This window comes from Tasmannia lanceolata, unplaced genomic scaffold, assembly GCF_043159265.1.
Source record: "Tasmannia lanceolata isolate RefF3 unplaced genomic scaffold, GAP_Taslan_0.1 ptg000037l, whole genome shotgun sequence".
NCBI classification, from domain to species: domain Eukaryota; kingdom Viridiplantae; phylum Streptophyta; class Magnoliopsida; order Canellales; family Winteraceae; genus Tasmannia; species Tasmannia lanceolata.
Window position 1 is genome coordinate 14,156,925 of NW_027518714.1, and position 22,082 is coordinate 14,179,006.

A 22,082-nucleotide genomic window follows, 5' to 3' on the forward strand; every position below is an offset into this window, starting at 1 on the left:
TCAACTGTGTATAAAATACACGGAGGGGTATTTTTGTCCATAGGAGATCCTAGGCTAGACTTTTTAAATGAACGGTTCAGATTATTAAAAGGCCGTTTTAGTACAATGAAATGACGCCCTAAGGAAGAATTAAAACTTCTAGAAAATGAATTTTTTTATATAACACTTTTTTAGTGCGAATTATCCTACAGGGGTGCGAATTTATCATTGCCCATTTTATATTGAAAAACGATACGGGCACTTCGTTATTGGACTAAAAGGACATATGGAAATGACAACATTGCCCTTTTAAATGTAATAAATCAGTCATTAAGTTCCATGGTGTTTAGCCTTTTAATCGAGGGTACTAATGTCTGTTTGTTTATCTAGTCAAACTACACTAAAACTTCTAGAAAGGAAGAAACAAAGGCTTAACTTTAGTAAAGGGCATTCATTATTCAATGTTAGCCGTCGTTTGTGGAATAAATGGTACGAACCTTATAACAGGTTTGAAATGTAAATAGCGTAGGGATATTTCCGGAATAACAGCATGGTCCGAAGTAGTGGCATCACATTTCTGTTACGAATTAAAAAACAAGTAAGAAAATGATGCAAATACTCTTATTTAAGGGTTAAATTTTTAAATAAATGACATCACTTGGGTTTTGATTGGCCTTGTAATTGGCATCTTATTCTGATTCTGTTCTGCTCAATTCCAACATTTGGTTCAAAAAGGAAAGCAGAGGGCAGAATTGACTCCAAAGCAAACTAAACAGGAGAAAATGTTGGAATATGTTTAATTCTGCTCGGTCAGAATGAAAGTTCTATTAGCATTTTCTTTAATTGAATTTTTTATTTTATTTTTTCTCATTCCGTTTACAGGGGAAATAAGAATAAGAATCAGAATAGGAAGTTGATTCGAATGCGTGATTCCGGCAATCCAAACGCAACCTCAAAGCCACCGATCACAACTCGGACATCCATTGCTAAGATTAAAGTTTACAGAAATACATTTTCGCTTTCCTGAAACCTAAACAAGGGGCTAAGATCATCCAATCAAGGTGAGGATCAATGGGCAACAGCTCACCGCTCAACACAGTAGAGACCCCCTGTCACATCCATAAGACCTCGTTTGGATTGGAAAAAAAAAAACTGATAGAAAATGTTTTCTTGGAAAAAAGTTTCCATGCACTATTGAAGGAAATGATATGATTATGACTAATTTATAAAGATATTATCATAAATTGAAGGTCTCTATAAGTGAATTTAACAAGGTGGGTTCAACTTTCTTCTTTTTTTCACGTGTATTAAAAAGTTGGAACTTTAATAATTATAAATATTTTTCCTTTCCAAACTTTTCGTAAAGATTCATGCAATCCAAACAGGTCCTAAAAGCCTAGAAACTTAGAAAGTGGTTGTGAACATTTTTTCGTCGACTAATAAATGATGCAATGGAAAATTCTATGCCTATTAATTTGATTAGTTTCAAATTCAAATCTAGGGACCACGTAAATGTAGTCATAAGGACTACGTAAATAGTGTGTAATTATCGAAACAAAGGTATGCCGATATTATTTAATTCTCTCTCATCCTTGTTGGGTAAGTCTTCATTAATAGTGTTTACAAAATTCCGCGAATAATTAAAAAAATCCATCAGAAATTGCGAAATCTTGAGTCCTTCACTGATTATTAGTAAATAATTCAAATATTAACACATTTTAAGAATTCACAAATTTCTCATAAAGTAAAAAATAATTTCAATAACTTATAGACAAATTGTAAATCTGAAAATGTTTTTGAAGATGGCACAGTTGGAGCTGAAAGTTGAAACCACAACCTATAACAATTCTATGGTCTTACGTAGAAAAACAAATTTCATCTGTTGCAAGTAAAGAAAATTCCTTCTTTTTTTTCAAAATTTCCTCTTAATTTTGGTATGATACAAGTACCGCCCTTGATATTTGATCCAACATCAGCTCCTCAAAAAGTGAGCTGCTGTTGGATCGAATATCAACGATGGGATGATGAGTACTTGTTTATAAGCCCCTTCATCATATAATTAATTTCTCCCATATATGAGATCAACCATGAATTGCCTATAACGTAAGAAATGCTTGACTACACTGAAAAGCTCTCTACGAGATTATTATTTTTCCCTTTAAAAATAGGGATTTGTAAGGGACCATCGAAGAAGGCATTTTGCAAGCCGGCCGTTGCATGAGGGAGCAGACACATAGTTTCACATTTCAACAGATTTTGTCTTTTCACTTATTCAACTGAGGTGGCTGCTCTCTCATGTAACAGCCGGCCCGTGAAATGCCTTCTGGGATGATCCCTAACAAATCCCTAAAAACAATTTTCCAGTAAAGATTTTTCCCAGGTTAAAAAACAGCTATAGCTTGAGTTGAATTTTTTTTCTAAGTTATTTTTATGCAAAAATTTTACCTGAATAATGGGTTACCTTGATTTTTGCGGGAAAATATTTTTTTGGAATTGTTTTTAAGGTATTGCCAAACACGCGCGTTCTAAGACGTCAGCATGGTGAGATTCCACATATTAGATTGTTCTTGTTAAATGTGATATCCGATATTTTAAACTACTAATCGGACATCTAATATTCACTAAAAAGTAAGATCTTTAGGCTCCAAGCAACCCAAGGTGGACCAATGTTACGTTGAATCCCACTTCCCCAGGTATGTGTCGTGTATCCGGAACACAAAAGGAGCCTTGACTAAAAAATTAATCGCTTTTAAGCACGTGAAAGAAAGAGTACTTTTCTTTATTTGAATGTTTGATAGAATAGATTTGTTTGCCAATTTTGAAAAAAAACCATTTCGCAGCTCAGTTATCCGAGGGAACAGCCACTTAGTAGCATCTTTTGTCTTATTCATTTAATTCATTTGAGGCGGCTGTTCTCTTCTGGAAAAGTGAGCCGAGAAATTGCCTCGCAAATTCCTGGAAATGATAGAAGACCTGCCCACAAGAATAAGAGAGACACAATTCTTCTGTTTAGATATTACTAAAAAATAATAGTAATAAAAACAAAACCAACCCGGCCATGTTTGGCAACAGGGTGCAACACGGGTTGGGTTGGATCAGGTTGAGGCAACCCTATATAGCATTCCCTCCACCCTAACCCGACCCAACCCGCTCATCGGGTTGAGCATAGTCAACCCTAACCCAACCCGCCTCTAAATCCCTCAATCTGTTACGTACCACTTCGAGGGAAGGGTCAGTCCTCCTTTGTGCAAAACGACACACTTTATGAAACAATTTTCTTCATCGATCTAATAAAGACTGCATGCATGTTATTTATAGTTAATCTAGATAACCCTTATCTCTAAGAATCCTACCTATGGTAAATAACTAAAAAGCAAATCTGAAAATAACAAATAACAAACTAGATTTATTTCAGCCAAGGTGGGACCAATTTAGTCACATAACACAACCCTAACCTAACCCATCTAACTTGCTTTTTTCCAAATCGGGTCGGGTTGGGTTCGGGTTAACTTAGGGCCAAATAAAAAAGGAAAAACATAACGTAAGAAATTACGATAAAATTAGAGAACGGAGGTCAGGTTCAGTTCAGATCAGTTCCCCAAGGCCTCAACCCTAGCCCAACCTGAAATTGAATCGGGTTGGCTTTTCCTAACCCAACCCAAGGAAATGCCAACCCAACCTAAGGCAAAATAGGTTGAACCCATCGGGTTCGGGTTGAGCCCGACCCAAGTTGCACCCCTAGCAACCATGATTTTGTTTTTGATGAAATATTACTTCATCAAGAGGTGAGCAGGGGCTTACATCTGGTGGGAGATGGGGAAAAGTGAGCTCGAATGCCTGAGGAATGTTGTTAAACAGCTGTCAAAGGTTATTACAGTTCCCAAAAGCTATCGGAAGCCAATTAAGAAGGAAAAGACATGTTGAGTTTGTGCAATTATTAAAACATGGTAGTGCCAATATCAGCAGCCAAAATAAATTGTATTTTAATTAGACTTTGTCTTTCCTTATTTGTCGGCCTTTTCTCACTCTCTCCTCACTAGTTCCCTTTCTAGTGTCTCCTTATCCCATCATCCATATCCCTCTCTCACAACTTGATAAACTAAAATTCCATGGAAAACATTTCCTGCCAGCCAAACATGGCTTGTGGGTGGATTTCTTTTCATGAAAAATTCCTTACATTTGACTACACAATAAAAAAAGGGAAGTGATATTTACGCCCCTTTTGATCACCAGGGACACCCAACGCCAGTGTACGTGGCAATCAGACCCACTGGATTCTTCAACATCAAGTACATTAGCCCCCCTTTAGTCATTGATACACTAGCACTGGGTGTCCCTAGTAATCAAAAGGGGCGTAAATATCACTTCCCTAAAAAAACTCCAATTATAGATAATAATAATAATAATTTCTTTAATTAGCCCCCTACAATTTAATTAGGAAATCCAATTTGATCGGCCCTTCTATTTAATTTTGGATGGTTCTTATCTTATTTTGGAGAAATTATATGGTGGTCGACCGTGTAATTTATAAGGGCAAAGTTTTGATCAAAACTCCGCCCCTTGATTTTTTGATCAAGTCAAACCCTCTTTTTTGACTTTTTACTTGATAAAAAAATCAAGGGGCAGAATTTTGACACTCTACCATTGTAAATTACACGGCCGGCCACCATATAAAAAAGTGACATATTTTGCCTCCGCCTTTCACTCCCTGGACAACCCTTTTAGTGTATATATTAATATATATAATATATATTTAAATATATTAAATTCTTAACGAGCCGAGCCTAGCCTAGCTCGGGCTCGGCTCGTTAAGGTTAACGAGCCTGGCCAGCCGGCTCAGCTCGTTAAGGATTCGAGCAGAGCTCGAGCGAGCTTTGAGCCCGAGCCAAGATTGACACCCAGACAAGATAAAAGGTGTTCTTTGCCATGAATATGTGAAGCTCCTAGTTATATGTGGGTCCATTAATGCAGCATATGGGTCCACACTTCTATTATTTAAACCGGAAAAACCATTATGTTTTCCAATGATTTCATGGAGTAAAATCTTACTAAAGTCTAGTACAGTTTGTATCAATTATAACAATTTGGAAAGTTAGCATGAAAGGGGTGGTGGCGCAGTTGGCTAGCGCGTAGGTCTCATAGCTTTAGAGTAATCCTGAGGTCGAGAGTTCGAGCCTCTCTCACCCCAATGGCATTTTTACACATTTTAAAAGGGGACAAAACCATGTTTTGATTATTTCACCAACTCGTCTCGTCCTTTACTGTTTAAAGATCTTTGAAGGTTATCACACAGCTCTCATAAGCCAATTAAAAAAGAAAAGGCAAACTGGGTTTGTGCAATTATTAAAACAAGGTTGTGCTGATATCATTTCCCTTCAAAAGAGATAACAGAGATTGAATTCCTTTTTTGCAGCCACTACCATATTTTGATAATGACACTACTCTGTTCTACACTTTTCCAATTTGATGCTGATAACATCTTTTGTATTATAATTTATAAGAGCCCTTAAAAGCAAATGTGAAATCTGTAAAACTAAATGAGCAGTGTCATTATCAAAACACACCAGTGCCAACATCAGTCCCCTTTTTCATGAATCTTTTTTGCTCCCACTAAAAAGACAAATTAAAGTATGGTTATGTTAAGTTGATGAGAACGAAAGGCAACATAGTGAAGGATGATTGGTGATGATCAGTCCCAGGGTCTCACATTTGTACACGTATGCGTGATCACGACTGTTGATCATATAGAACATCATGCGAAAAGAAAAGTCAATGGTTTAGTTCATATTTACAGAACCCTAATTTATAGATCAAGGACTTATGATTATCCTATGAACATTGAAAATGTATTCAATGGTATTTGGTTGGCCGGTCGAACCAACAAACTCAATCACAAAGATTTTTTTTTTCTTGAAAATTAACTGATTTCATTCCACATGTGAACGATAATGCAAGGGAGAAGAATGTCCCCTAATCAGTACAATACACATACATATAAGCAAACAGAGACGAAAGCCAGACCATCTGCCATCGAATTTGCGGATCTCCTTCGGTGTGCAAGGAATGAGCCTAACAAGTAACGCCTGTCTTTTTAGCATTTTCGAAATTTGATATGATAGAAAGAAAAAAAAAAGGATTTGCTAGGCAATTTTGCGGAGAGTCATTTTGCAGCACACTTTTGCAGGAGAGAACAGACACCTCAAATGAATTAAATGAATAAGACAATCTGCAAAACGCGAGCTTGTGTGGCTGTTCTCTCCTGCAAAAGTGAGCAGTGAAATGGCTTTCCAAAAAATTGCCTAGCAAATACCTAGAAAAAATCAGGTTAATTGAGATAGTAGAAAGCAAGCATTAATATATTTCCGATTGTTTTATGAGGAATGATAGAATGAAGGGCACCCTTGCAAAAAACAGCTTCAAGGGAGCCTTATTGGTTGATTTCAGCAAAAGTTAAAGCTGTTCATCAAAATCCCTTGGTGGACAAAGATGATCTCCAGAGACTGTTTTTTAAAAGAAGAACAAAGATGATCTCCAAAAAAATTTCAATCTAACAAATTTTCAAGTCATAAATCCTACTGGAATTCTAAGATAGCCATTGAGATCTAAATGAGTATGTTGAACTAAGAGCAAGCCTTGCAAGATTTAAAGCAAGCATTAGAATTCTAAGGGGAAGGGATTCCGTTTTTGCAACCCAAAGACTACTATACCTTTCGCCGAGACCCACTGTCCCCAACATATAAAACACGAATTTTCAATCCACCTGATCCCATGCATTTCTCATGTCAATCTTACAGTTTAGGCCTCTATCCCCCCTTCTTTTCCAAGTGTCCAGACGCTCTTCACCAGTTGAAAACATTCAACACGGGGGCCAATCGTGAGGGGGAGTGTTGAAGTATAAACCATTATAACACCAACTCTAACAACTTAGCTTCTGGAGTAATTGGTTGTTTCACATGGATAATAAATGTTATGAATGACTTCCTACCAAACTGATAGGCATGTGGTCTCTAACTTCCACGGCCCATATTTTTTCCAAAATAAGTGCTATGAATATAACATTTACTTGTTCCAACTCTTATGGAGAACTCTCCCATAAACTTTCCATCGACTCGTTTTTAATGCATTCCCAGTATCTTGACATAGTAGAACCATCAAGCCATGGATCCTTACTCTAATCCATGGAGAAAATGGTAACCTCAACTCTTCCTCATTAACTAGTTACTCTAATCTCCTCTCGCTTGCTCATCAATCAACTTTTTTGAACTCCACATTTAAAGATGGTTTCCACTGATCATGATTGGAATGCAACCTCCTGCAAAACCAAACTACCTCCTCTTGTATCTCCCTCTTAACCCTCAACTATCCTCTCATCAACTTGAATCGCTTGCATAAAACTAACCCTTCTGGCTAAGACTGCCTTGTGAAAGAATGCTGTAATCCATCTCCATTTGCCCATTTGGTTTTGGATCTTTGGCACCACCTGAGCACCTGAGCTCTTCCATTCTCAGTATATTCTTCAAACTTTTGCTTCGTTTCAATTCTTCTATGTATCTCCACTGCTACCAGCTCCCTCTCGCCTCTTCTATCCTCTCCAACTCCTAAGATCAGCAATTAGAGATTCCTTTGGCCTTTTCATGTCTACAAGAAACCGCCTTCAGTTCCTTCCTTTTTCTTTTCTTTTTTTGAATGGTAAAAAATTTCATTGAAAAATAGATTGATATGGTCAAATAAAAAGAAATAGAGGAAAGAGCAACAAAGCAATACATGCAAATAAGATGATAAAACAGAAAAGACAGACCAAGGCGGGAGGAAATTGAACTGCTGAAAAACCTCCGTATGAACCTGGCCTTAGCAAGCTTATCCGCCTCACCATTTGCGGACCTCCCAATATGACGAAAGGAAATGTGCGAGCTACCCACAATATCTTTAATCTCATTAAATAGATCCGCAAAGCGCCAAGGGAAAACATGAGAGCCGGTTAACCAACGAATCACGTTGGAGGCGCCCCCCTCCACCACCACGCAATTTAAATCTTCACCCACTAGAAGTTTCATGTATCGGTGTACCGCACATGCCTCGCCTCACTAGAGTTAGCAATAACAAATACGCTGCAAAAGCCCACCTCACCGCTCCTTCTTCATCCCTAAGCACTCCCCCAATTCCGGCCAGGCCCGGGTTACCAAAGCTAAAGCCATCAAAATTAAGGTTAAGGAAGCCACTACTAGGAGGCTCCCAAACCTGAACAATTGAAGGTTTCAACTCCGAACTCCTGCAAACCTCCCTCCAACCATTCCAAAAGTCAAAGGCAGAAACAAAAAATAGTTAGCGCCTCCAACACTCTCAAGACAATTTTCTCTTTAAACCCAAAATCTCCAACCACACGGATGGGCATGAAGCAGTCCTTGGGAAACTAGGATAGGATGAATCCAACACGGTCCAAGCAAGTCTTTCTCCTGTTTTCGAATCGCCATGTCCTAGCTCTTTACACTCGTTATATAGCCTTAGCCTGTGATTTAGACACCTCGTGACTAAGCAGCATTCCGTCATCGCGCAAAGGATGGGAGAGTTTAGATGTATAACTTTGGGAACCTACGCGACTTACCTCTCTGCTGTCAGGCCATGTCACCGCTTGGCTTCCATGATTCTTGAGATTTTTTATTTTTTTTTTTTAATTTGACATTTTATTGAATAGTGGTTGGGACAAGTTGTCCCCTCCATTATACAAAAGTGGATCAAAGTCCAAGTACAATCTTTAAAAGTATGACAAAGATGTAAAGACTGTGGTATCCTCCTTTAGCACTCCTACTTTGGCTAAAACATCCGCCTCTTCATTCGCCGATCTTCTCCGATGCTCAATTCTAGGTTGCAACACCCTTATGAGGTCTAGTACTTCCGCTATGACATCCTAGAGGCGCCAGAGCCCTTTTTGAAGTACTCGAAGCCCAACCCACTGCATTCGTCGAGTCCCCTTCCACTATTCGAGATCTCAGGTTGTTCTCATAAGCCCATCATAATCCAAAAAGTAGAGCCTTGATTTTTGCCTCATTTGCATCACAAATCCTTGCAGGACCCGAGAAGGACATAATGATCGATTGTTTATCATCCTTGATTAGGCCTCCAATCCCTACCCTGCCAGGATTTCCTACCGAGCTTCCATCAAATTGAATTTGAGCCACCTACTCGGCGGGGCCAACCATTTAGGTTTAGGTTTATTTCAGATCACTCTATCCCAGATGATTGCTCACCAATTCCTTATCAGATCCCCCACTCCATAAGGTAGTTTCTTTTTATTCTTAGCCCATGTAATCAATTCAACTTTAATATCAGTCGTCAAACGCCCCAAAGTTCTACTCTGATCTTCAAAGATACTCCTATTTCGCTCCTTCCATATGTTCCATACGATAGCATAGGGAAAGGTGGCCCAGAGAAGTTTTCCTATCTCTCCAAAAGGGCCTCCCCTCCAATAAATGAGAAGGGAGCTAATCGATTTCGGGCAAACCCAGCACATTCCAAAAGCACCAATTGCTCGTATCCAGATTTGATAGGAGAAAGGGCAATGCAACATCAAATGATCTAACATTTCCTCATGCTGGTGGTAGAGAACATAAATGCTTGCAAGACTGAAGTGTCTTTTTTTCAAGCGAACATATGTGTTTATCTTTCTGTGGACCAAAGTCCACCCAAAAGCAACCACTCTTGGTGGAGCCAAAGAATTCGAGGTGCGCTCTTATCCGACTTTTGTCCCAAACTCAATTCCGCAAAAAAAGATTTAACCGTAAATACACCATTTGATTCTGGTGCCCATAGGAGCTCGTCATCTGTAGATTTGGAACAGTACACCGATTGTAACTGTAGAAGTCACTCAAGATCCTGTATTTCCTCATCTTTAAGATCCCTTTCGTAAACGTATGTCCCAAAAACCTATCCCAAAGTCTCCTCGTTTGAGATAGTCCACCGCCAAAGCTTCTTGGTTAACTGCAATCCGATATAGCCTTGGATAGTCAACCGAAAGCAGTGTTTTGTCACACCAGAGATCCTTCCAGAATCTGACCTCATTTCCTTGTCCCACTTTGTATCTGATTCCCTGAACGAAGTCATCTCGGACCGAGCAAATCAACCTCTAAGAGCCCGATCCCTTCCCAGCAGTCAGATTTTTTATGGTCCAGTCTTCCTTTTTCATACCACATTTAGCGTCAACCACAGTGCGCCAAAGAGCCTTCTTTTCATTACCATAACGCCAGAGCCATTTCCCTACCAATGATTTGTAGTGCAGTCGTAGCTTCCCTATTCCCAATCCACCATCTCTTTTGGATTTTGTTACTATGTCCCAATTCATTAGGTGACGTAATTTTTTAGATTCCCCACTGTCGTCCCAAAGGAAGTCTCTTTGTAATTTTTCTATGCGTAACGCCACCTTCACTGGGATTTTAAAGAGCGACATGAAGTACACTGGCATATTGGCTAGAGCTGCTTTTATCAACGTTATTCTGCCCCCTAGTAATATGTATCTTTTCTTCCATGTAGCAAGTTTTCGTTCCACCCTTTCAACTACCGGATCCCATTGCAACGCCGACGGTATACCAAAGCCCAGTAGCAATCCTAAGTATGATACCGGAAAAACCCCAGCAATACAACCCACAGATGCCAAGATTCTGAATTTTTTGCTGCTCCACATTAATGCCCAACATCATACTCTTGGCAAAATTGATTTTGAGGCCTGAAATAGCCTCAAACCATTTAAAGATTCTTATGACATTAGGAATGGCCTGAGGGGTAAATTGCAAGAATACGAGAGTATCATCTGCAAATTGTAGATGTGTAACCTTATCAGCTCTTGGCCCTGCCAATAAGCCATGAAATAATCCAGATTCCCCAGCTGTGGTCAGCATTAGACTGAGGACTTCTACCACCATGATGAAAAGATAGGGAGCTAGAAGGTCACCCTGACGCACCCCATGGAACTCTTAAAGAAACCTTCTGCTGAGACATTAATGAGAATTGAGAAGCTATTATTTGATATTAACGATCTCGTCCACATTCGCCATTTGTTCCCAAAACCCATACGATCTTGAATGAAATTGACAACCTCTCAATCGATATTATCAAAGGCTTTTTCAATATCAATCTTAAAGATTAGACCGGAACCACCACTTCGCTTGACTGAATCTATGATCTCATTAGCTATTAGGACTCCATCCAGAATTTGCCTAGAGTCCACACAAGCTCCCTGAAATTGAGAGATTATATCCCATACAACTCTTCACCCCACGAGCGAGCAATTTGGAGACAATCTTCGGAATACTATGGATAAGGCTAATCGGTCTGAAGTCTTTTATTTCTATCACCCCTTTTTTCTTCGGAATTAGCGCTATGAATGTTGCTCTGGCCGCTTCGCTAATTATGCCTCTCTCCTGAAAGTCAAGAAAAAATGCCATAATATCTTTCTCCATAATACCCCAGAACCTCTGGAAGAAAGCCATTGGAGAACCATCCAGACTCAGAGCTTTGTCACTTGCCATGGAGAAAATTGCCCTCTCCACTTCTTCCTCTGTGAAGCCACTGTCCAAAGAAATCCATTGTCCAAGACTGATAGATTTGAATTGAATCCCTTCTACTTTCAGCCGCCATTCCACCAATTTTGAATATAAAGATTGGTAGAAATCAACAATTCTCTGTTTGATTAAGCCCATATCTTCAATTAACGAGCTCCCCTCCTTTAGGCTCGAGATAGTATTGGTTCACCGCCTTGAGTTCGCCATTTTATGGAAAAATTTTGTATTCCGATCTCCTTCTTTAAGCCATGTGACCCTTGATTTTTTACGCCATTTAATTTCTTCTCTACGCAGAATCTCCTCATATTTTTCCAGAAGCTCTAGTCTTTCCAATTTCTCAACGGTTGAAAGAGAGTTAGCACCTTCTTTTTCTTCCAGAAACTCCAAAGCAATCAATGTCTCTGCCTTGTTACATTTAGTTTCCTCGTCCAACGCCATTCTTTTATTTTCTATTTTATAGCCTTGAGCTTTTTATAAAGAATATATCCCTTCCAGCCTTGTATCGAGATCTTGTCCCACCATCGCTTGATTTTTTCATCTACTCCTGGAATTTGAAGAAGAACTAGATTGAATCTAAACGGATGTGGGCCTCCAGAGAAGTCCGAGATTTCCAGTACAATGGAATTATGGTTAGATAATGTGGCGCAGCATTATTGAAGAACCCGATCTAGCCGACACATTACTAAACGCGTTTAGTAATGTGTCGGCTAGATCGGGTTCTTCTAACCTCAAATTGGTACATAACAGCCATAAGAACCAAGACCCCTTGGGGCAGAACCATTTTAAAAGGATTAGACTGTTCTGGCCTCAGTGGCATTTCACAGTTTAGAAAAATGAACCTCATGAAAGAAAGAAACATAACACAAAAACAAAGGGATATAAGCTTTACACCCCTCTTAGTTAAACTTGTTCAACTGGATGTTGGCATGTTGCAATGCTCCAAACTTGTTTCACTGACTGTTAGAATGCCCATTGAGCTGTAAGAGCCAACAAGCGAATTTATACAAGGATATGCATATTTATTAAAAATAAAAGGGTGTTAATGTAAATATAATCACTAGATAAAATATATCGTTCGATGAAAGTGACATATGGATAAACTGTTTAATTACCTGTAGTTAAATCTGCCATGTCACTGTTGCCTCTAACTTAAACTTGTTTCCCTCGCTGTTACAGTGCTTGAAACTTGTTTTACAGGCTGTTAGAATGCCATTGAGCTGTAAGAGCCAACAGACGAGTTTATATAAGAAATAGTTTAAAAAAAAACAAGGAGACAGTCAATGTAAATATAATCCCTAGATAAAACATATGGTTCAATGAGAGTGACACGGAGATAGGACAATGTGTTTAATTACCTGTGGTTAAATCTGCCATGTTTAATTACTTGTAGTTAATCGCTTAACGCTATATCGGGTGGCTAAAGGGCAACAAGACTTTCCCTTGGCGATTTGCACGTTGGATCGATGAAATTAGGGATCATATTGGCAGATTGGAGTGTTCTTTTCAACATGTTAAAAGATCCGCCAATGGAGAAGCAGACAACCTTGCAAGGGATGGACCCTGACAAAGTGGTGTTGGTTGTTTTTTTTCTTTCCTTGTTCTTTTTTCCTTTTCCTCTTGTTTGCTGACTAGCTCAGTCTTGTAATTGTTCATTTTATTAATGATATATTTGCCATGCAAAAAAAAAATTACCTGTAGTTAAACTTCAGTAGGTTGCTTCTTCTCTGCACTGACAGAGACCAAAATGACAAGCAAAAAACAAGAAAGCAAGGCATTTAGCTTTAGTCTCAAGCTTTATAAATCTGAAGCTCCATCCGTGCCTCTACATATAAAAGTCCCAACAGCTAGACATTTGGAAAGGACAGACCTTGATTTCGATCAAAAGATCAAAACATATACTGAAATTAGTATAAAGACCACTAGTTCTATTGCAAAAGCAAAAAAAGATAATTTCACTGAATTTGCATGGTGCATTTCTTTTGGGAATGTCCTAACAAGTGGCAACGACCACATTGAACAACCCGCCTTGGACGCTTAAAGTTCTCTACATGAAGAACCTTCTTTTTGGGGCGCCCCGGTGGTCGACGGGTCTTGGGTGGACGTATTATGATATCAACTTTGGCACCTCCACCCTCTGTTCCCTCAGCCCGCTCCTTCCAAAGGCTTTTATCTGGAATTGGATGTATTATTTGTGAATAGGTCTCACGATAGCTAGCAACCGTAAAACAATGCTCCGCAAATAAATGGACATTTTGCCCACAGGAGAGTAGTGCGGCTGCAGCATGTGCGCATGGTAAACCAGAAAGTTGCCATCGGTGACATGAACAAATACGAGTACTTAAATCTACAATATTTGTCCGTTCCGTTGATACAATTTCAAATTCCACGTCATTTGCACGGAGCACTTGGTAACAACGGGAATCCGCAATAGCTTCTAGAACAAGCTTCTCAGCAGATGGTACAAGAATTGATGTCCATGCCAAGCCAATATTGCGACGATCCCTAAACCAAGTTGTTAATTGAAGGCGAATGTGTTCCATCATCTGCACTATAGGAAGTTCATGACATTCAAGGGCCCACTTATATAGTAATTCCGTGACAGACAAAGTGAAATGACCATATCGCACCCCCTCAAAATATGCTATAGCCCAAAGACGAGGTGGGAAGCGGTGTAACCATTGTACAACATCTTGTGAAATTTCTACCATCTCGGCTATCTTAGCTTCAAATTCAACGGCGGTAAGGGCATAAACGGCATTCCAGAATATGTTCACCAATTTTGTGTTCTTGAATTCGTCACGGAAGTTTTCACTTACATGACGCAAACAAAACCCATGAAATGCACTTGGAAAATGCGTTTCAACTGCCTCGGCAATGCCCTTTTGTCTGTCGGACAGTATTGTAAGTCTAGGCATGTTCTCGGTATTAACTCCGAGAAGTTTTCGTAACTCTGACAAAAACCACATCCAATTCTCTTCGCGCTCTTCATCAACAATAGCAAATGCCAGTGGAAATAACGCATCATCAGCATCAACAGCTGCAGCGCAAAGTAACATCCCAAGGTATTTCCCTTTTAGATGTACTCTATCAAGTTCTAAAAGCGGTCGACAAGCATTTATAAATCCATAGATTGATGCACGGAAAGAAAGAAAGAGACGTTGGAAGCAATTATCTTGCCCGGTAGCACTAACTAATGCTATACTTCCTGGGTTTGTTTTTCTGACTTGCTCGCAATATGCGGGAAGAAGCCGATATCCTTCCTCAAAAGTGCCGTGCACCGCAGCCATACTCCGTTCTTTACCACGATAAGCTTGCATGTAAGTCACAAGAACTCCGTGTTGTTCGCGAATGTCTTGCAATATATCCTTTGGTTTGTATTTCGGATTATCTCGGAGACGTGCTTCTACGGACCTTGCAACCCAACCCACGGATGCTTGTTGATGATGAAGGTTGTGGACTCCTTCACAAGTATGCTCTCCATGCAAAGTCCTAATTGAAAAGGTTGAAACACCCGGACACTTTGCGGCGTGGACACGCCAGGGACATCCTTCCTTGGAGCACTTGGCTATAAATCGGCTCCGATCTGATTTGACAATCCGAAGATCAAAGTGTAAAGCAATTGCAGTCTCCTTTAGCATCTTTCGGCAGGTTTCAACATCTGGAAACTCCTGCCCAATAACCAAGGAATGGTCTGTAATAGATACAGAATTCTCTGCCCCATCTAAAGAATGATTTGCGATAATTAAATGGTCAGCCATGGGAAACCAAAGTTAATAACCTGTTAGACGATCCAAAGGCTTCCACTCATGTCATCCATGATAAGAAAGACATAAATAAGTCTCGTATGATCACGAACAACTAAGTTGTTAACAGAAATAACCAATTTATATGCTTTACGAGCAAGCCTCTGCCTGAGTGAAATCCCAACTGCGATGACGTGAAGGGGGAACTCCTTCGTCCTTCCGAATAATCAATCACAATTCTGACAAGGCTTTTTATGTAGGGACATCTGCTTTTTCACTTTTTATTCCTTGGATATTTTGCATCAGCATCTTTGTAAAAAATGATCCGCGAACCGTGCAATCCTAACCCTCTGATTTGTGGAGAATTTCCTGCGGAATTTGGAGCATTGCCTTCCCTATTTCTGCCACAGGCCACAAATTGGAGGTGTCGGTTAGTCAATGGATGCATGGCACCATCATGAAGGACCACGGGCAGGTAAAAGCTGGACGGTAGAATTGTGGATCAAAAACTCAGCCAAAACAAAACAACTCGGTTTGAGCCTACACCAATACCAAACATACATGCAATGAATTATTGGCATTTGTTTCAGACTTTTCCAATAAAAAAAAAGCATTCCAATACATCAATATTTCAACGGGAACATTCCAAAAATTAATATTTCAGCCAAAACATTATAAAACAATAATTACATATTTCAAGAACTTGTATTTATGTGAGAAATCGAGGTTTAGGCAGAAAAACTTCCAACCCACCCATTTTCTCTTCAAATCTACATTAACTCTATCGTTATAACATTCAAAATCAGAGAGAGAAAATTCATACATGACAAGTAGAGAATGGATTATGGATTGAAGCATGAATTGAAGAATTGCACACTTTATAAACAACCCTTCACTGGAGATTTTCCTCTTGGGGTATTCTTAATAGGCATGTATATAAGACTATAACATTTTCTGAGTTATATCTATGATAACAACATAGATCCATGGATTTGGCACACGATGTAGGAAATAATTATAGACTAGTAACTTACCATTAAAAAAAAATGATAGACTAGTGACAATTAGTATGGATCTATGTTATTTATTAGTGGATCATTGCGCTTATGTAGCCATTTCACCTCCTTTGCATTTTTATTCCACCACAACCTACGCACTGTCATGGTTTTAAATTTCGACCGAAATCCGAAATTTCGGACCGAAATTTTCCGAAATTCAATTTTTCGCCATTTACCAAATTTTGGTCCGAAATTTCAATTTAATGACATTATTTAATAATATAAAAAAAAAGTGTTACAAAATTTAGGCCGAAATTTCGGAATTTTGGTCCGGAATTTGGAACCAAATTACCAAATTTCAACCAAAATTTCGGTTTTCCGGAAGTCCGAAACCGGTACCGAAATCGAAATTTTAAACCTTGCTCACTGTACAATCCCTCAAAAGATGGAATAAAGAAAGAAGCCAACAAGAAAAGAAAAGAAAAGGTACATGATAAATAAAATGGAGAATACTGAAAAAATTTTAAGAAATAAAGCATAAAATTTTCCGCTTTAGTTGCAGAGTCTTAGTCATTTTGTAGAAACATGGAAAAAAATCAGAAAATCTCCAATTCTTGCTGAAATCCAATAGAAAGAAGAAAAATCATCCATTAAAATCAAGAAAAACAAGAAGACAATCAAAATCAAAATCAAAATGAGGAAAATCCAAGGAAGCAAGAATCACACCTTGGACTGGGGAATCCCGATTCCCCAATACGTGATTCCGAAACAGGAATCATTTCGAATCCCCAAAAATTGGGAATTGGGGTTGGAAACGTGATTCCCACTTTTTTGAATGGCGGTTTACGATTCACCAGAAATGTGATTCCCACTTTTGGGAACCGCAATTTATTTAATGTTATGTGAAACGTGATTCCCTGGCGATTTCCCGGAGATTCCCTGGTGATTTCCCGGAGATTCCCTGGTGATTCTCAACTCCCCAGGGACTCCCCGGTGACTCCCCTGCGACTGTCCGTCGACTTCACGATTCCCGCTTCCGATCATCCCGGGAACCTTCGATTCCCACTTTCGATTCCCGTTTTCAATTCATGTTCTGGCAACCTTGGGAAAATCAAACAAAATCTAAAAAAAAAGCATCATAAAGAACAAAATAAAAGCTCATTTGCAGCTGCAAGAAACCTCAATAGCTCTCCACATAGACTGCTTTCATGCAGAATGTGGTTCCAAAAAAAATGTATTCATGAAAAAAAAAAAAACACTCCATAAATAGTGGGATCAGAGGGATTGGCAGAATTACTGTTGCCAACATATTCATGAACTGACACTCCCTATCCACTGGTCAAGTGTTTTAGATGATCCATGATGGTCGCAGGAGTTCCAAAATTTTTACCTCCACCCCCACCCAATCGAACAAAAAATGCGTAACAGTAATAAGGCGAGCGGCAGTTCTCAGAAACAATTGTGAAATATTTCATAACTTATGTAATTGGTGAATATTCCACTTATTTGCAAAACCAAGGCATCCAAACATTAATCTAATATCAGGTTCTAGCACAGAAACCCCAATTAAATTCCATCAACAGAAAAAGAAGAATACTGTACAACATTTTTTATATATTTTTGTTGGTAAGCAGAAATTGAACCTACGACCTCATGGTAGAGGTACAAAGCCTCGACCAATCGAGCTACAGGCACAATCCCTAAGATGCCATTTGGATACATGAATTTTATAATCCAAGAGTGTAAAATCCTTGATTTTGAAGCTAAAACCTAGATTTTAAACCCTAAAACCTGGATTTTGAATGCGTAAATAAGGTGTGTTACCACTCAGTCTGGTAAAATCCAGAGTTTAGCTTTAAAAAAAATCTAGGTTTTAGTTTACAATCATGGATTTTAAAATCCATGTATAAGAATACAAAATAGATAATTGAGAAATCCCTAGCATAGTTCAGACCACGAAAAAATAAGCAATTCTAAACTAATCGAAAAAGAAACAAAGAAATAAAGATGCCTTTGGGAATTAGAAGATCTAATCACATTGTAGAAAGTCACAATGAGAAATACCAAACTGCAGAGTAAAAAGTAATATATGAACGATTTCCAAAACCCTAATCTATCCGAAGAAAAAACAGCACAGATAATCAAACCCTAAAAATGAAAAAAAGAAAATAAAAAGTGGTGAATGAGACAACATACCGATCTCACGGGAAAAAAGATCAGATCGAACGGATAACGAGAGAGAGGTGAAAATCTGAATTGGAACGAAGCGAGAGTTGGAACCCTCGCCCCTTTTTTTTAATATATAAAGAACGGAAATGGAAAGCAGTTGGAGAAGTACGTGATTTAGTTCATATAAGGGGGATATTTTTCCTAAAGTACCCCTATTGCCAGCTGCTATTTACTTTTAACGCATGCACGCGTGTGGATTAACACGAGTGAACAATGAAACCCGGCGTGGAAATGCCTTGCGTTGCGTGTAGTGCGTGACTGCGTGTCCATAGAAGAATTACCAACCGGGGATAAAAATTAGGCGGAATTATCAAAAGACCCATACTTTTCATAAATTATCAAAGAAGGACAAAAGAGGTGTTGTCATAAAAGCTAGACGAAAATGCCCTTTAGCATTTACAACATGTTTTCATCTTGTTTTTTCCTTCTTCCCTCTTCTTTTACTTTTTCATTTTCACTTTTTGATTTTTTTACCCTACTAGTCATCTTCCTCCTTATTCAGTCACCATTATTGCTGGCAAATCTTGAAAACTTGAATGTTGAGTTCTTACCATGTATCTCTCTATATCTAAGTTTTCTTTTTTTTCTTTTTTTAGGGTTTTGCACTATTTTTCATTCCTCTGCTTCTGATTTATCTTATTTAGGGTTTAAGCGGTTTGTTTTTTAGGGTGTGTTCGGGAGATAATGCATGGATGGCTTCACTCACTTTTTGGAAGACAAGTGGTTGTATAAGAAAAAATTGATGTAATACATGAATGGATGAATACACATTTTTTGATGAGAGAACGGTTCCTACACACATGTGTAGATAAGTTATCTACACACTAGCTTAAAATACAGTGGGGGCCACATTATTTGGGTGATCCAAACCATTCATTTTTAAGGCCCTCTCATAGATAGGGTGTCCACAAAAAATCAGATCCACAGGATCATCCTAACCATTCAAACTGTAGAGACGAAAAATGGACTAATTTGTGAAGGTTTAAAGATATCCATTTTACCTCCACAAATCGTAGGGTTGGGATGATCCTATGGATCTGATTTTTTGTAGACACCCTATCTGTGTGAGGGCCTTTAAAATGGATGGCTTGGATCACCCAAACAATGTGGGCCCCCACTGTATTTTAAGCTAGTGTGTAGAGAACTCTCTACACATATGTGTAGGAACCGTTCTCTCTTTTTTGATATACTTAATTTTTTTTTGTAATACACAAATTGGGATGTAATACATGAAGCACATTTAATAAAAACAATATCAATTTCTTTTGTTATTCCTATCATGAGCAGAATTATAATGCCATTAGAAGAGTTGTTATAGGCAAGGGGCTTTTGTAGCACAAGGGGTTTATCAACTCTCTAGAAAGGGGTTAGCAACTCTCAAAAGTAGGGTTACCAATTTCCGAATGGGCTTATCAAGTGCCTAAAAATTGGCCGAGGGTATTAGAATTTTAGAAGGGGGTTTTCAAGTCTATGGGATTGGGGTTATCTAGTATAAAATGGGGTTACCAATTTCCGAATGGGGTTATCAAGTCCCTGAAAATTGGCCGAGGGTACTAGAGTTTTGGAATGGGGTTTTCAAGTCTGTGAGATTGGGGTTATCTAGTATCAAAAATGAGGTTACCAATTTTTGAATGGGCTTATCAAATCCTTGAAAATTGGCCGAGAGTACTAGAGTTTTGAAAATGGGTTTTCAAGAATTTGGGATTGGGGTTATCTAGTATCAAAATGGGGTCACCAATTTACGAATGGGCTTATCAAGTCCTTTAAAATTAGCCGAGGGTACTGGAGTTTTGGAAGGGGGTTTTCAAGTCTCTCGGATTGGGGTTATCCAGTATCAAAATGGGGTTACCAAATTCCGAATGGGCTTATCAAGTCCCTTATGGACACATTTTTACTTCCTGTTTTTTTCATTCATTCATTTTCACCGTTTTTTTTTCTTTCTACCCTACGATTCATCTTCCTCATCCTCCATTGAAAGGGAGAAGGAGAGATGCAAAACCCTAAAACAAATGAAAAACAAAACCTAGATATAGAGAGATGGATGGGAATGAACTCACGTTTCAAGTTTCGAGCTTTCGCGCCTCCAATGGTGGCTGAACGATGAAGAAGATGACCGGTAGGGTAAAAAAACAAAGTTGAAAATGGAAAAGTTAAAAAAAAAGAGGGAAAGAAGAGAGAAGAGGGGAAAGTGGAAAAGCAAAATGTGTTGCTTAAGAAAAGGGCCGTCCAATTTTTACTGACAAGACCTTTTTGTCCCTCGTTGATAATTTTAGAGAAGCGTGGGTCCTATTGATAATTCCTCCTAATTTTTGTCCCCCATTGGTAATTGTTCCAAACAAGAAAAACATAAAAAAAAATGGAGGTGATATTAGCACAACCACGTTTTAATAATAGAACAAACTGGGCTTGTCTTTTTTTTTTATTGGCTGGCTTGTCAGAGTTTTTTGGGAATTGTGTATAATAACTAGGACTGTCAATCGGGCCGAGCTTAGGCGGGCTTGAGGTGCTCAAGCTCAGCCCATGTCTATACAACGGGCTTTGGGTCAAGTTCGGGCCTGATTAAATTAGAAACTTTGCTTGCTTAAACTCAGCCCAAACTCCACAACGGGCTTCGGGCCAAGTTCGGGCTTGCCCATCACCTCTTATTTTCTGCACAAGAAAACACTAAGCCAAGCACAGAAAAGCCAATTTCATAGAAAGCCATTAAACTTGTTGGCTTTGGCATGTGAGAAAAGCCACACCGATTAATTTTTTACCAGATTTTGTCTTATTCATTTAATAAATCTGAGGTCGAACTATAGCCTATAGGATATGATGATCCAAACCGTTCATATGGAGTGGGCTGAAGAGGGGCAAAATAAAGAAAGAAAAGAAAACCTATTTCATGTCGAACTATAGCTTATAGGATATTAATGTTTAAGTAACCTATTTAATTAATATCTACTAATTTTTAAGGGCATAAAAAATCTTGAAAAATTATATAGTAAATATATTATCGGGCCCGGGCCTACAACGGGCTGGACGACCCTTATCAAGCTTAGTCCAAATTAGAGTTCGGGCTTCAACTTTTGACCAAGATTGGTTTGGCTTGTTCTCATTTTAATTATGGGTGGGCTTTTAGCGGGCCGAACGGGCGGGCTTCGAGCTTGCCCATCCCGATTGACAGTCTTAATAATAACTTCTACAGTTCTTTAAATAATAGAAGACAAGATTAGTTAGTGCAATTATTTAAAAATTGGGTGGACTGGGAAGAGGAGCGGGTGAATATATCATTTTGCTTTTCTGGATAATATGGTGAAACCAAGATTATATATAGTGTAAGCTGTGTAGTCCGGTATTTTTGAAAAAGCACTCTATGGCCCACACCATAGGATGATCCAAACCAAACCATCCATTTGATGGGCCACAATATAAATAGGTGGTGCCCAAAAATTCATTTGCATAGGATTATCTATCCCAACCCTCTGATCTATAGAGGTTTCCATTATATGCGGCTCCTTTATAAATTGGGGCTAGGATCATCCTACGGAAATGATTGTTCCATCCCAACCTATTTATGTTGTGGCCCATCAAATGGACGG

The 22,082-nt window shown here is 38.8% G+C and overlaps 3 protein-coding genes and 1 non-coding gene across 6 annotated transcripts; 1 reads left to right on the forward strand and 3 right to left on the reverse strand.

Moving 5' to 3' along the window:
• Positions 1-5,082: 5,082 nt before the first annotated feature.
• TRNAM-CAU (transfer RNA methionine (anticodon CAU)) lies at positions 5,083-5,167 on the forward strand. The gene is given in 2 exon segments: positions 5,083-5,120; positions 5,132-5,167. It is a non-coding gene; the product is annotated as a tRNA-Met (tRNA).
• Positions 5,168-10,099: 4,932 nt separating this feature from the next.
• On the reverse strand, positions 10,100-10,892 carry LOC143861251 (uncharacterized). Its single transcript, XM_077372194.1, has 2 exons — positions 10,532-10,892; positions 10,100-10,398 (listed from the first exon to the last, which is right to left on the reverse strand). The coding sequence occupies exons 1-2, from the start codon at positions 10,890-10,892 to the stop codon at positions 10,100-10,102; spliced, it is 660 nt and encodes a 219-aa protein (XP_077228309.1).
• A 176-nt stretch (positions 10,893-11,068) lies between these two features.
• Positions 11,069-11,969, reverse strand: LOC143861253 (uncharacterized). The gene is made up of 3 exons (XM_077372196.1): positions 11,722-11,969; positions 11,325-11,538; positions 11,069-11,206 (listed from the first exon to the last, which is right to left on the reverse strand). Exons 1-3 carry the CDS (start codon positions 11,967-11,969, stop codon positions 11,069-11,071), a joined length of 600 nt encoding a protein of 199 aa, XP_077228311.1.
• Positions 11,970-12,283: 314 nt separating this feature from the next.
• Positions 12,284-18,595, reverse strand: LOC143860295 (uncharacterized). 3 transcript variants are annotated; one of them, XM_077370865.1, is made up of 4 exons: positions 18,469-18,595; positions 13,224-15,814; positions 12,644-12,748; positions 12,284-12,508 (listed from the first exon to the last, which is right to left on the reverse strand). In XM_077370865.1, exon 2 carries the CDS (start codon positions 15,287-15,289, stop codon positions 13,484-13,486), a length of 1,806 nt encoding a protein of 601 aa, XP_077226980.1. In that variant the 5' UTR covers positions 15,290-15,814; positions 18,469-18,595; the 3' UTR covers positions 12,284-12,508; positions 12,644-12,748; positions 13,224-13,483. The 3 variants fall into 3 exon arrangements, with proteins under 3 accessions (XP_077226980.1, XP_077226981.1, XP_077226982.1); XM_077370866.1 differs by having other exon boundaries at positions 13,224-15,675; positions 18,469-18,592; XM_077370867.1 differs by having other exon boundaries at positions 13,224-15,756; positions 18,469-18,581.
• Positions 18,596-22,082: the final 3,487 nt, after the last annotated feature.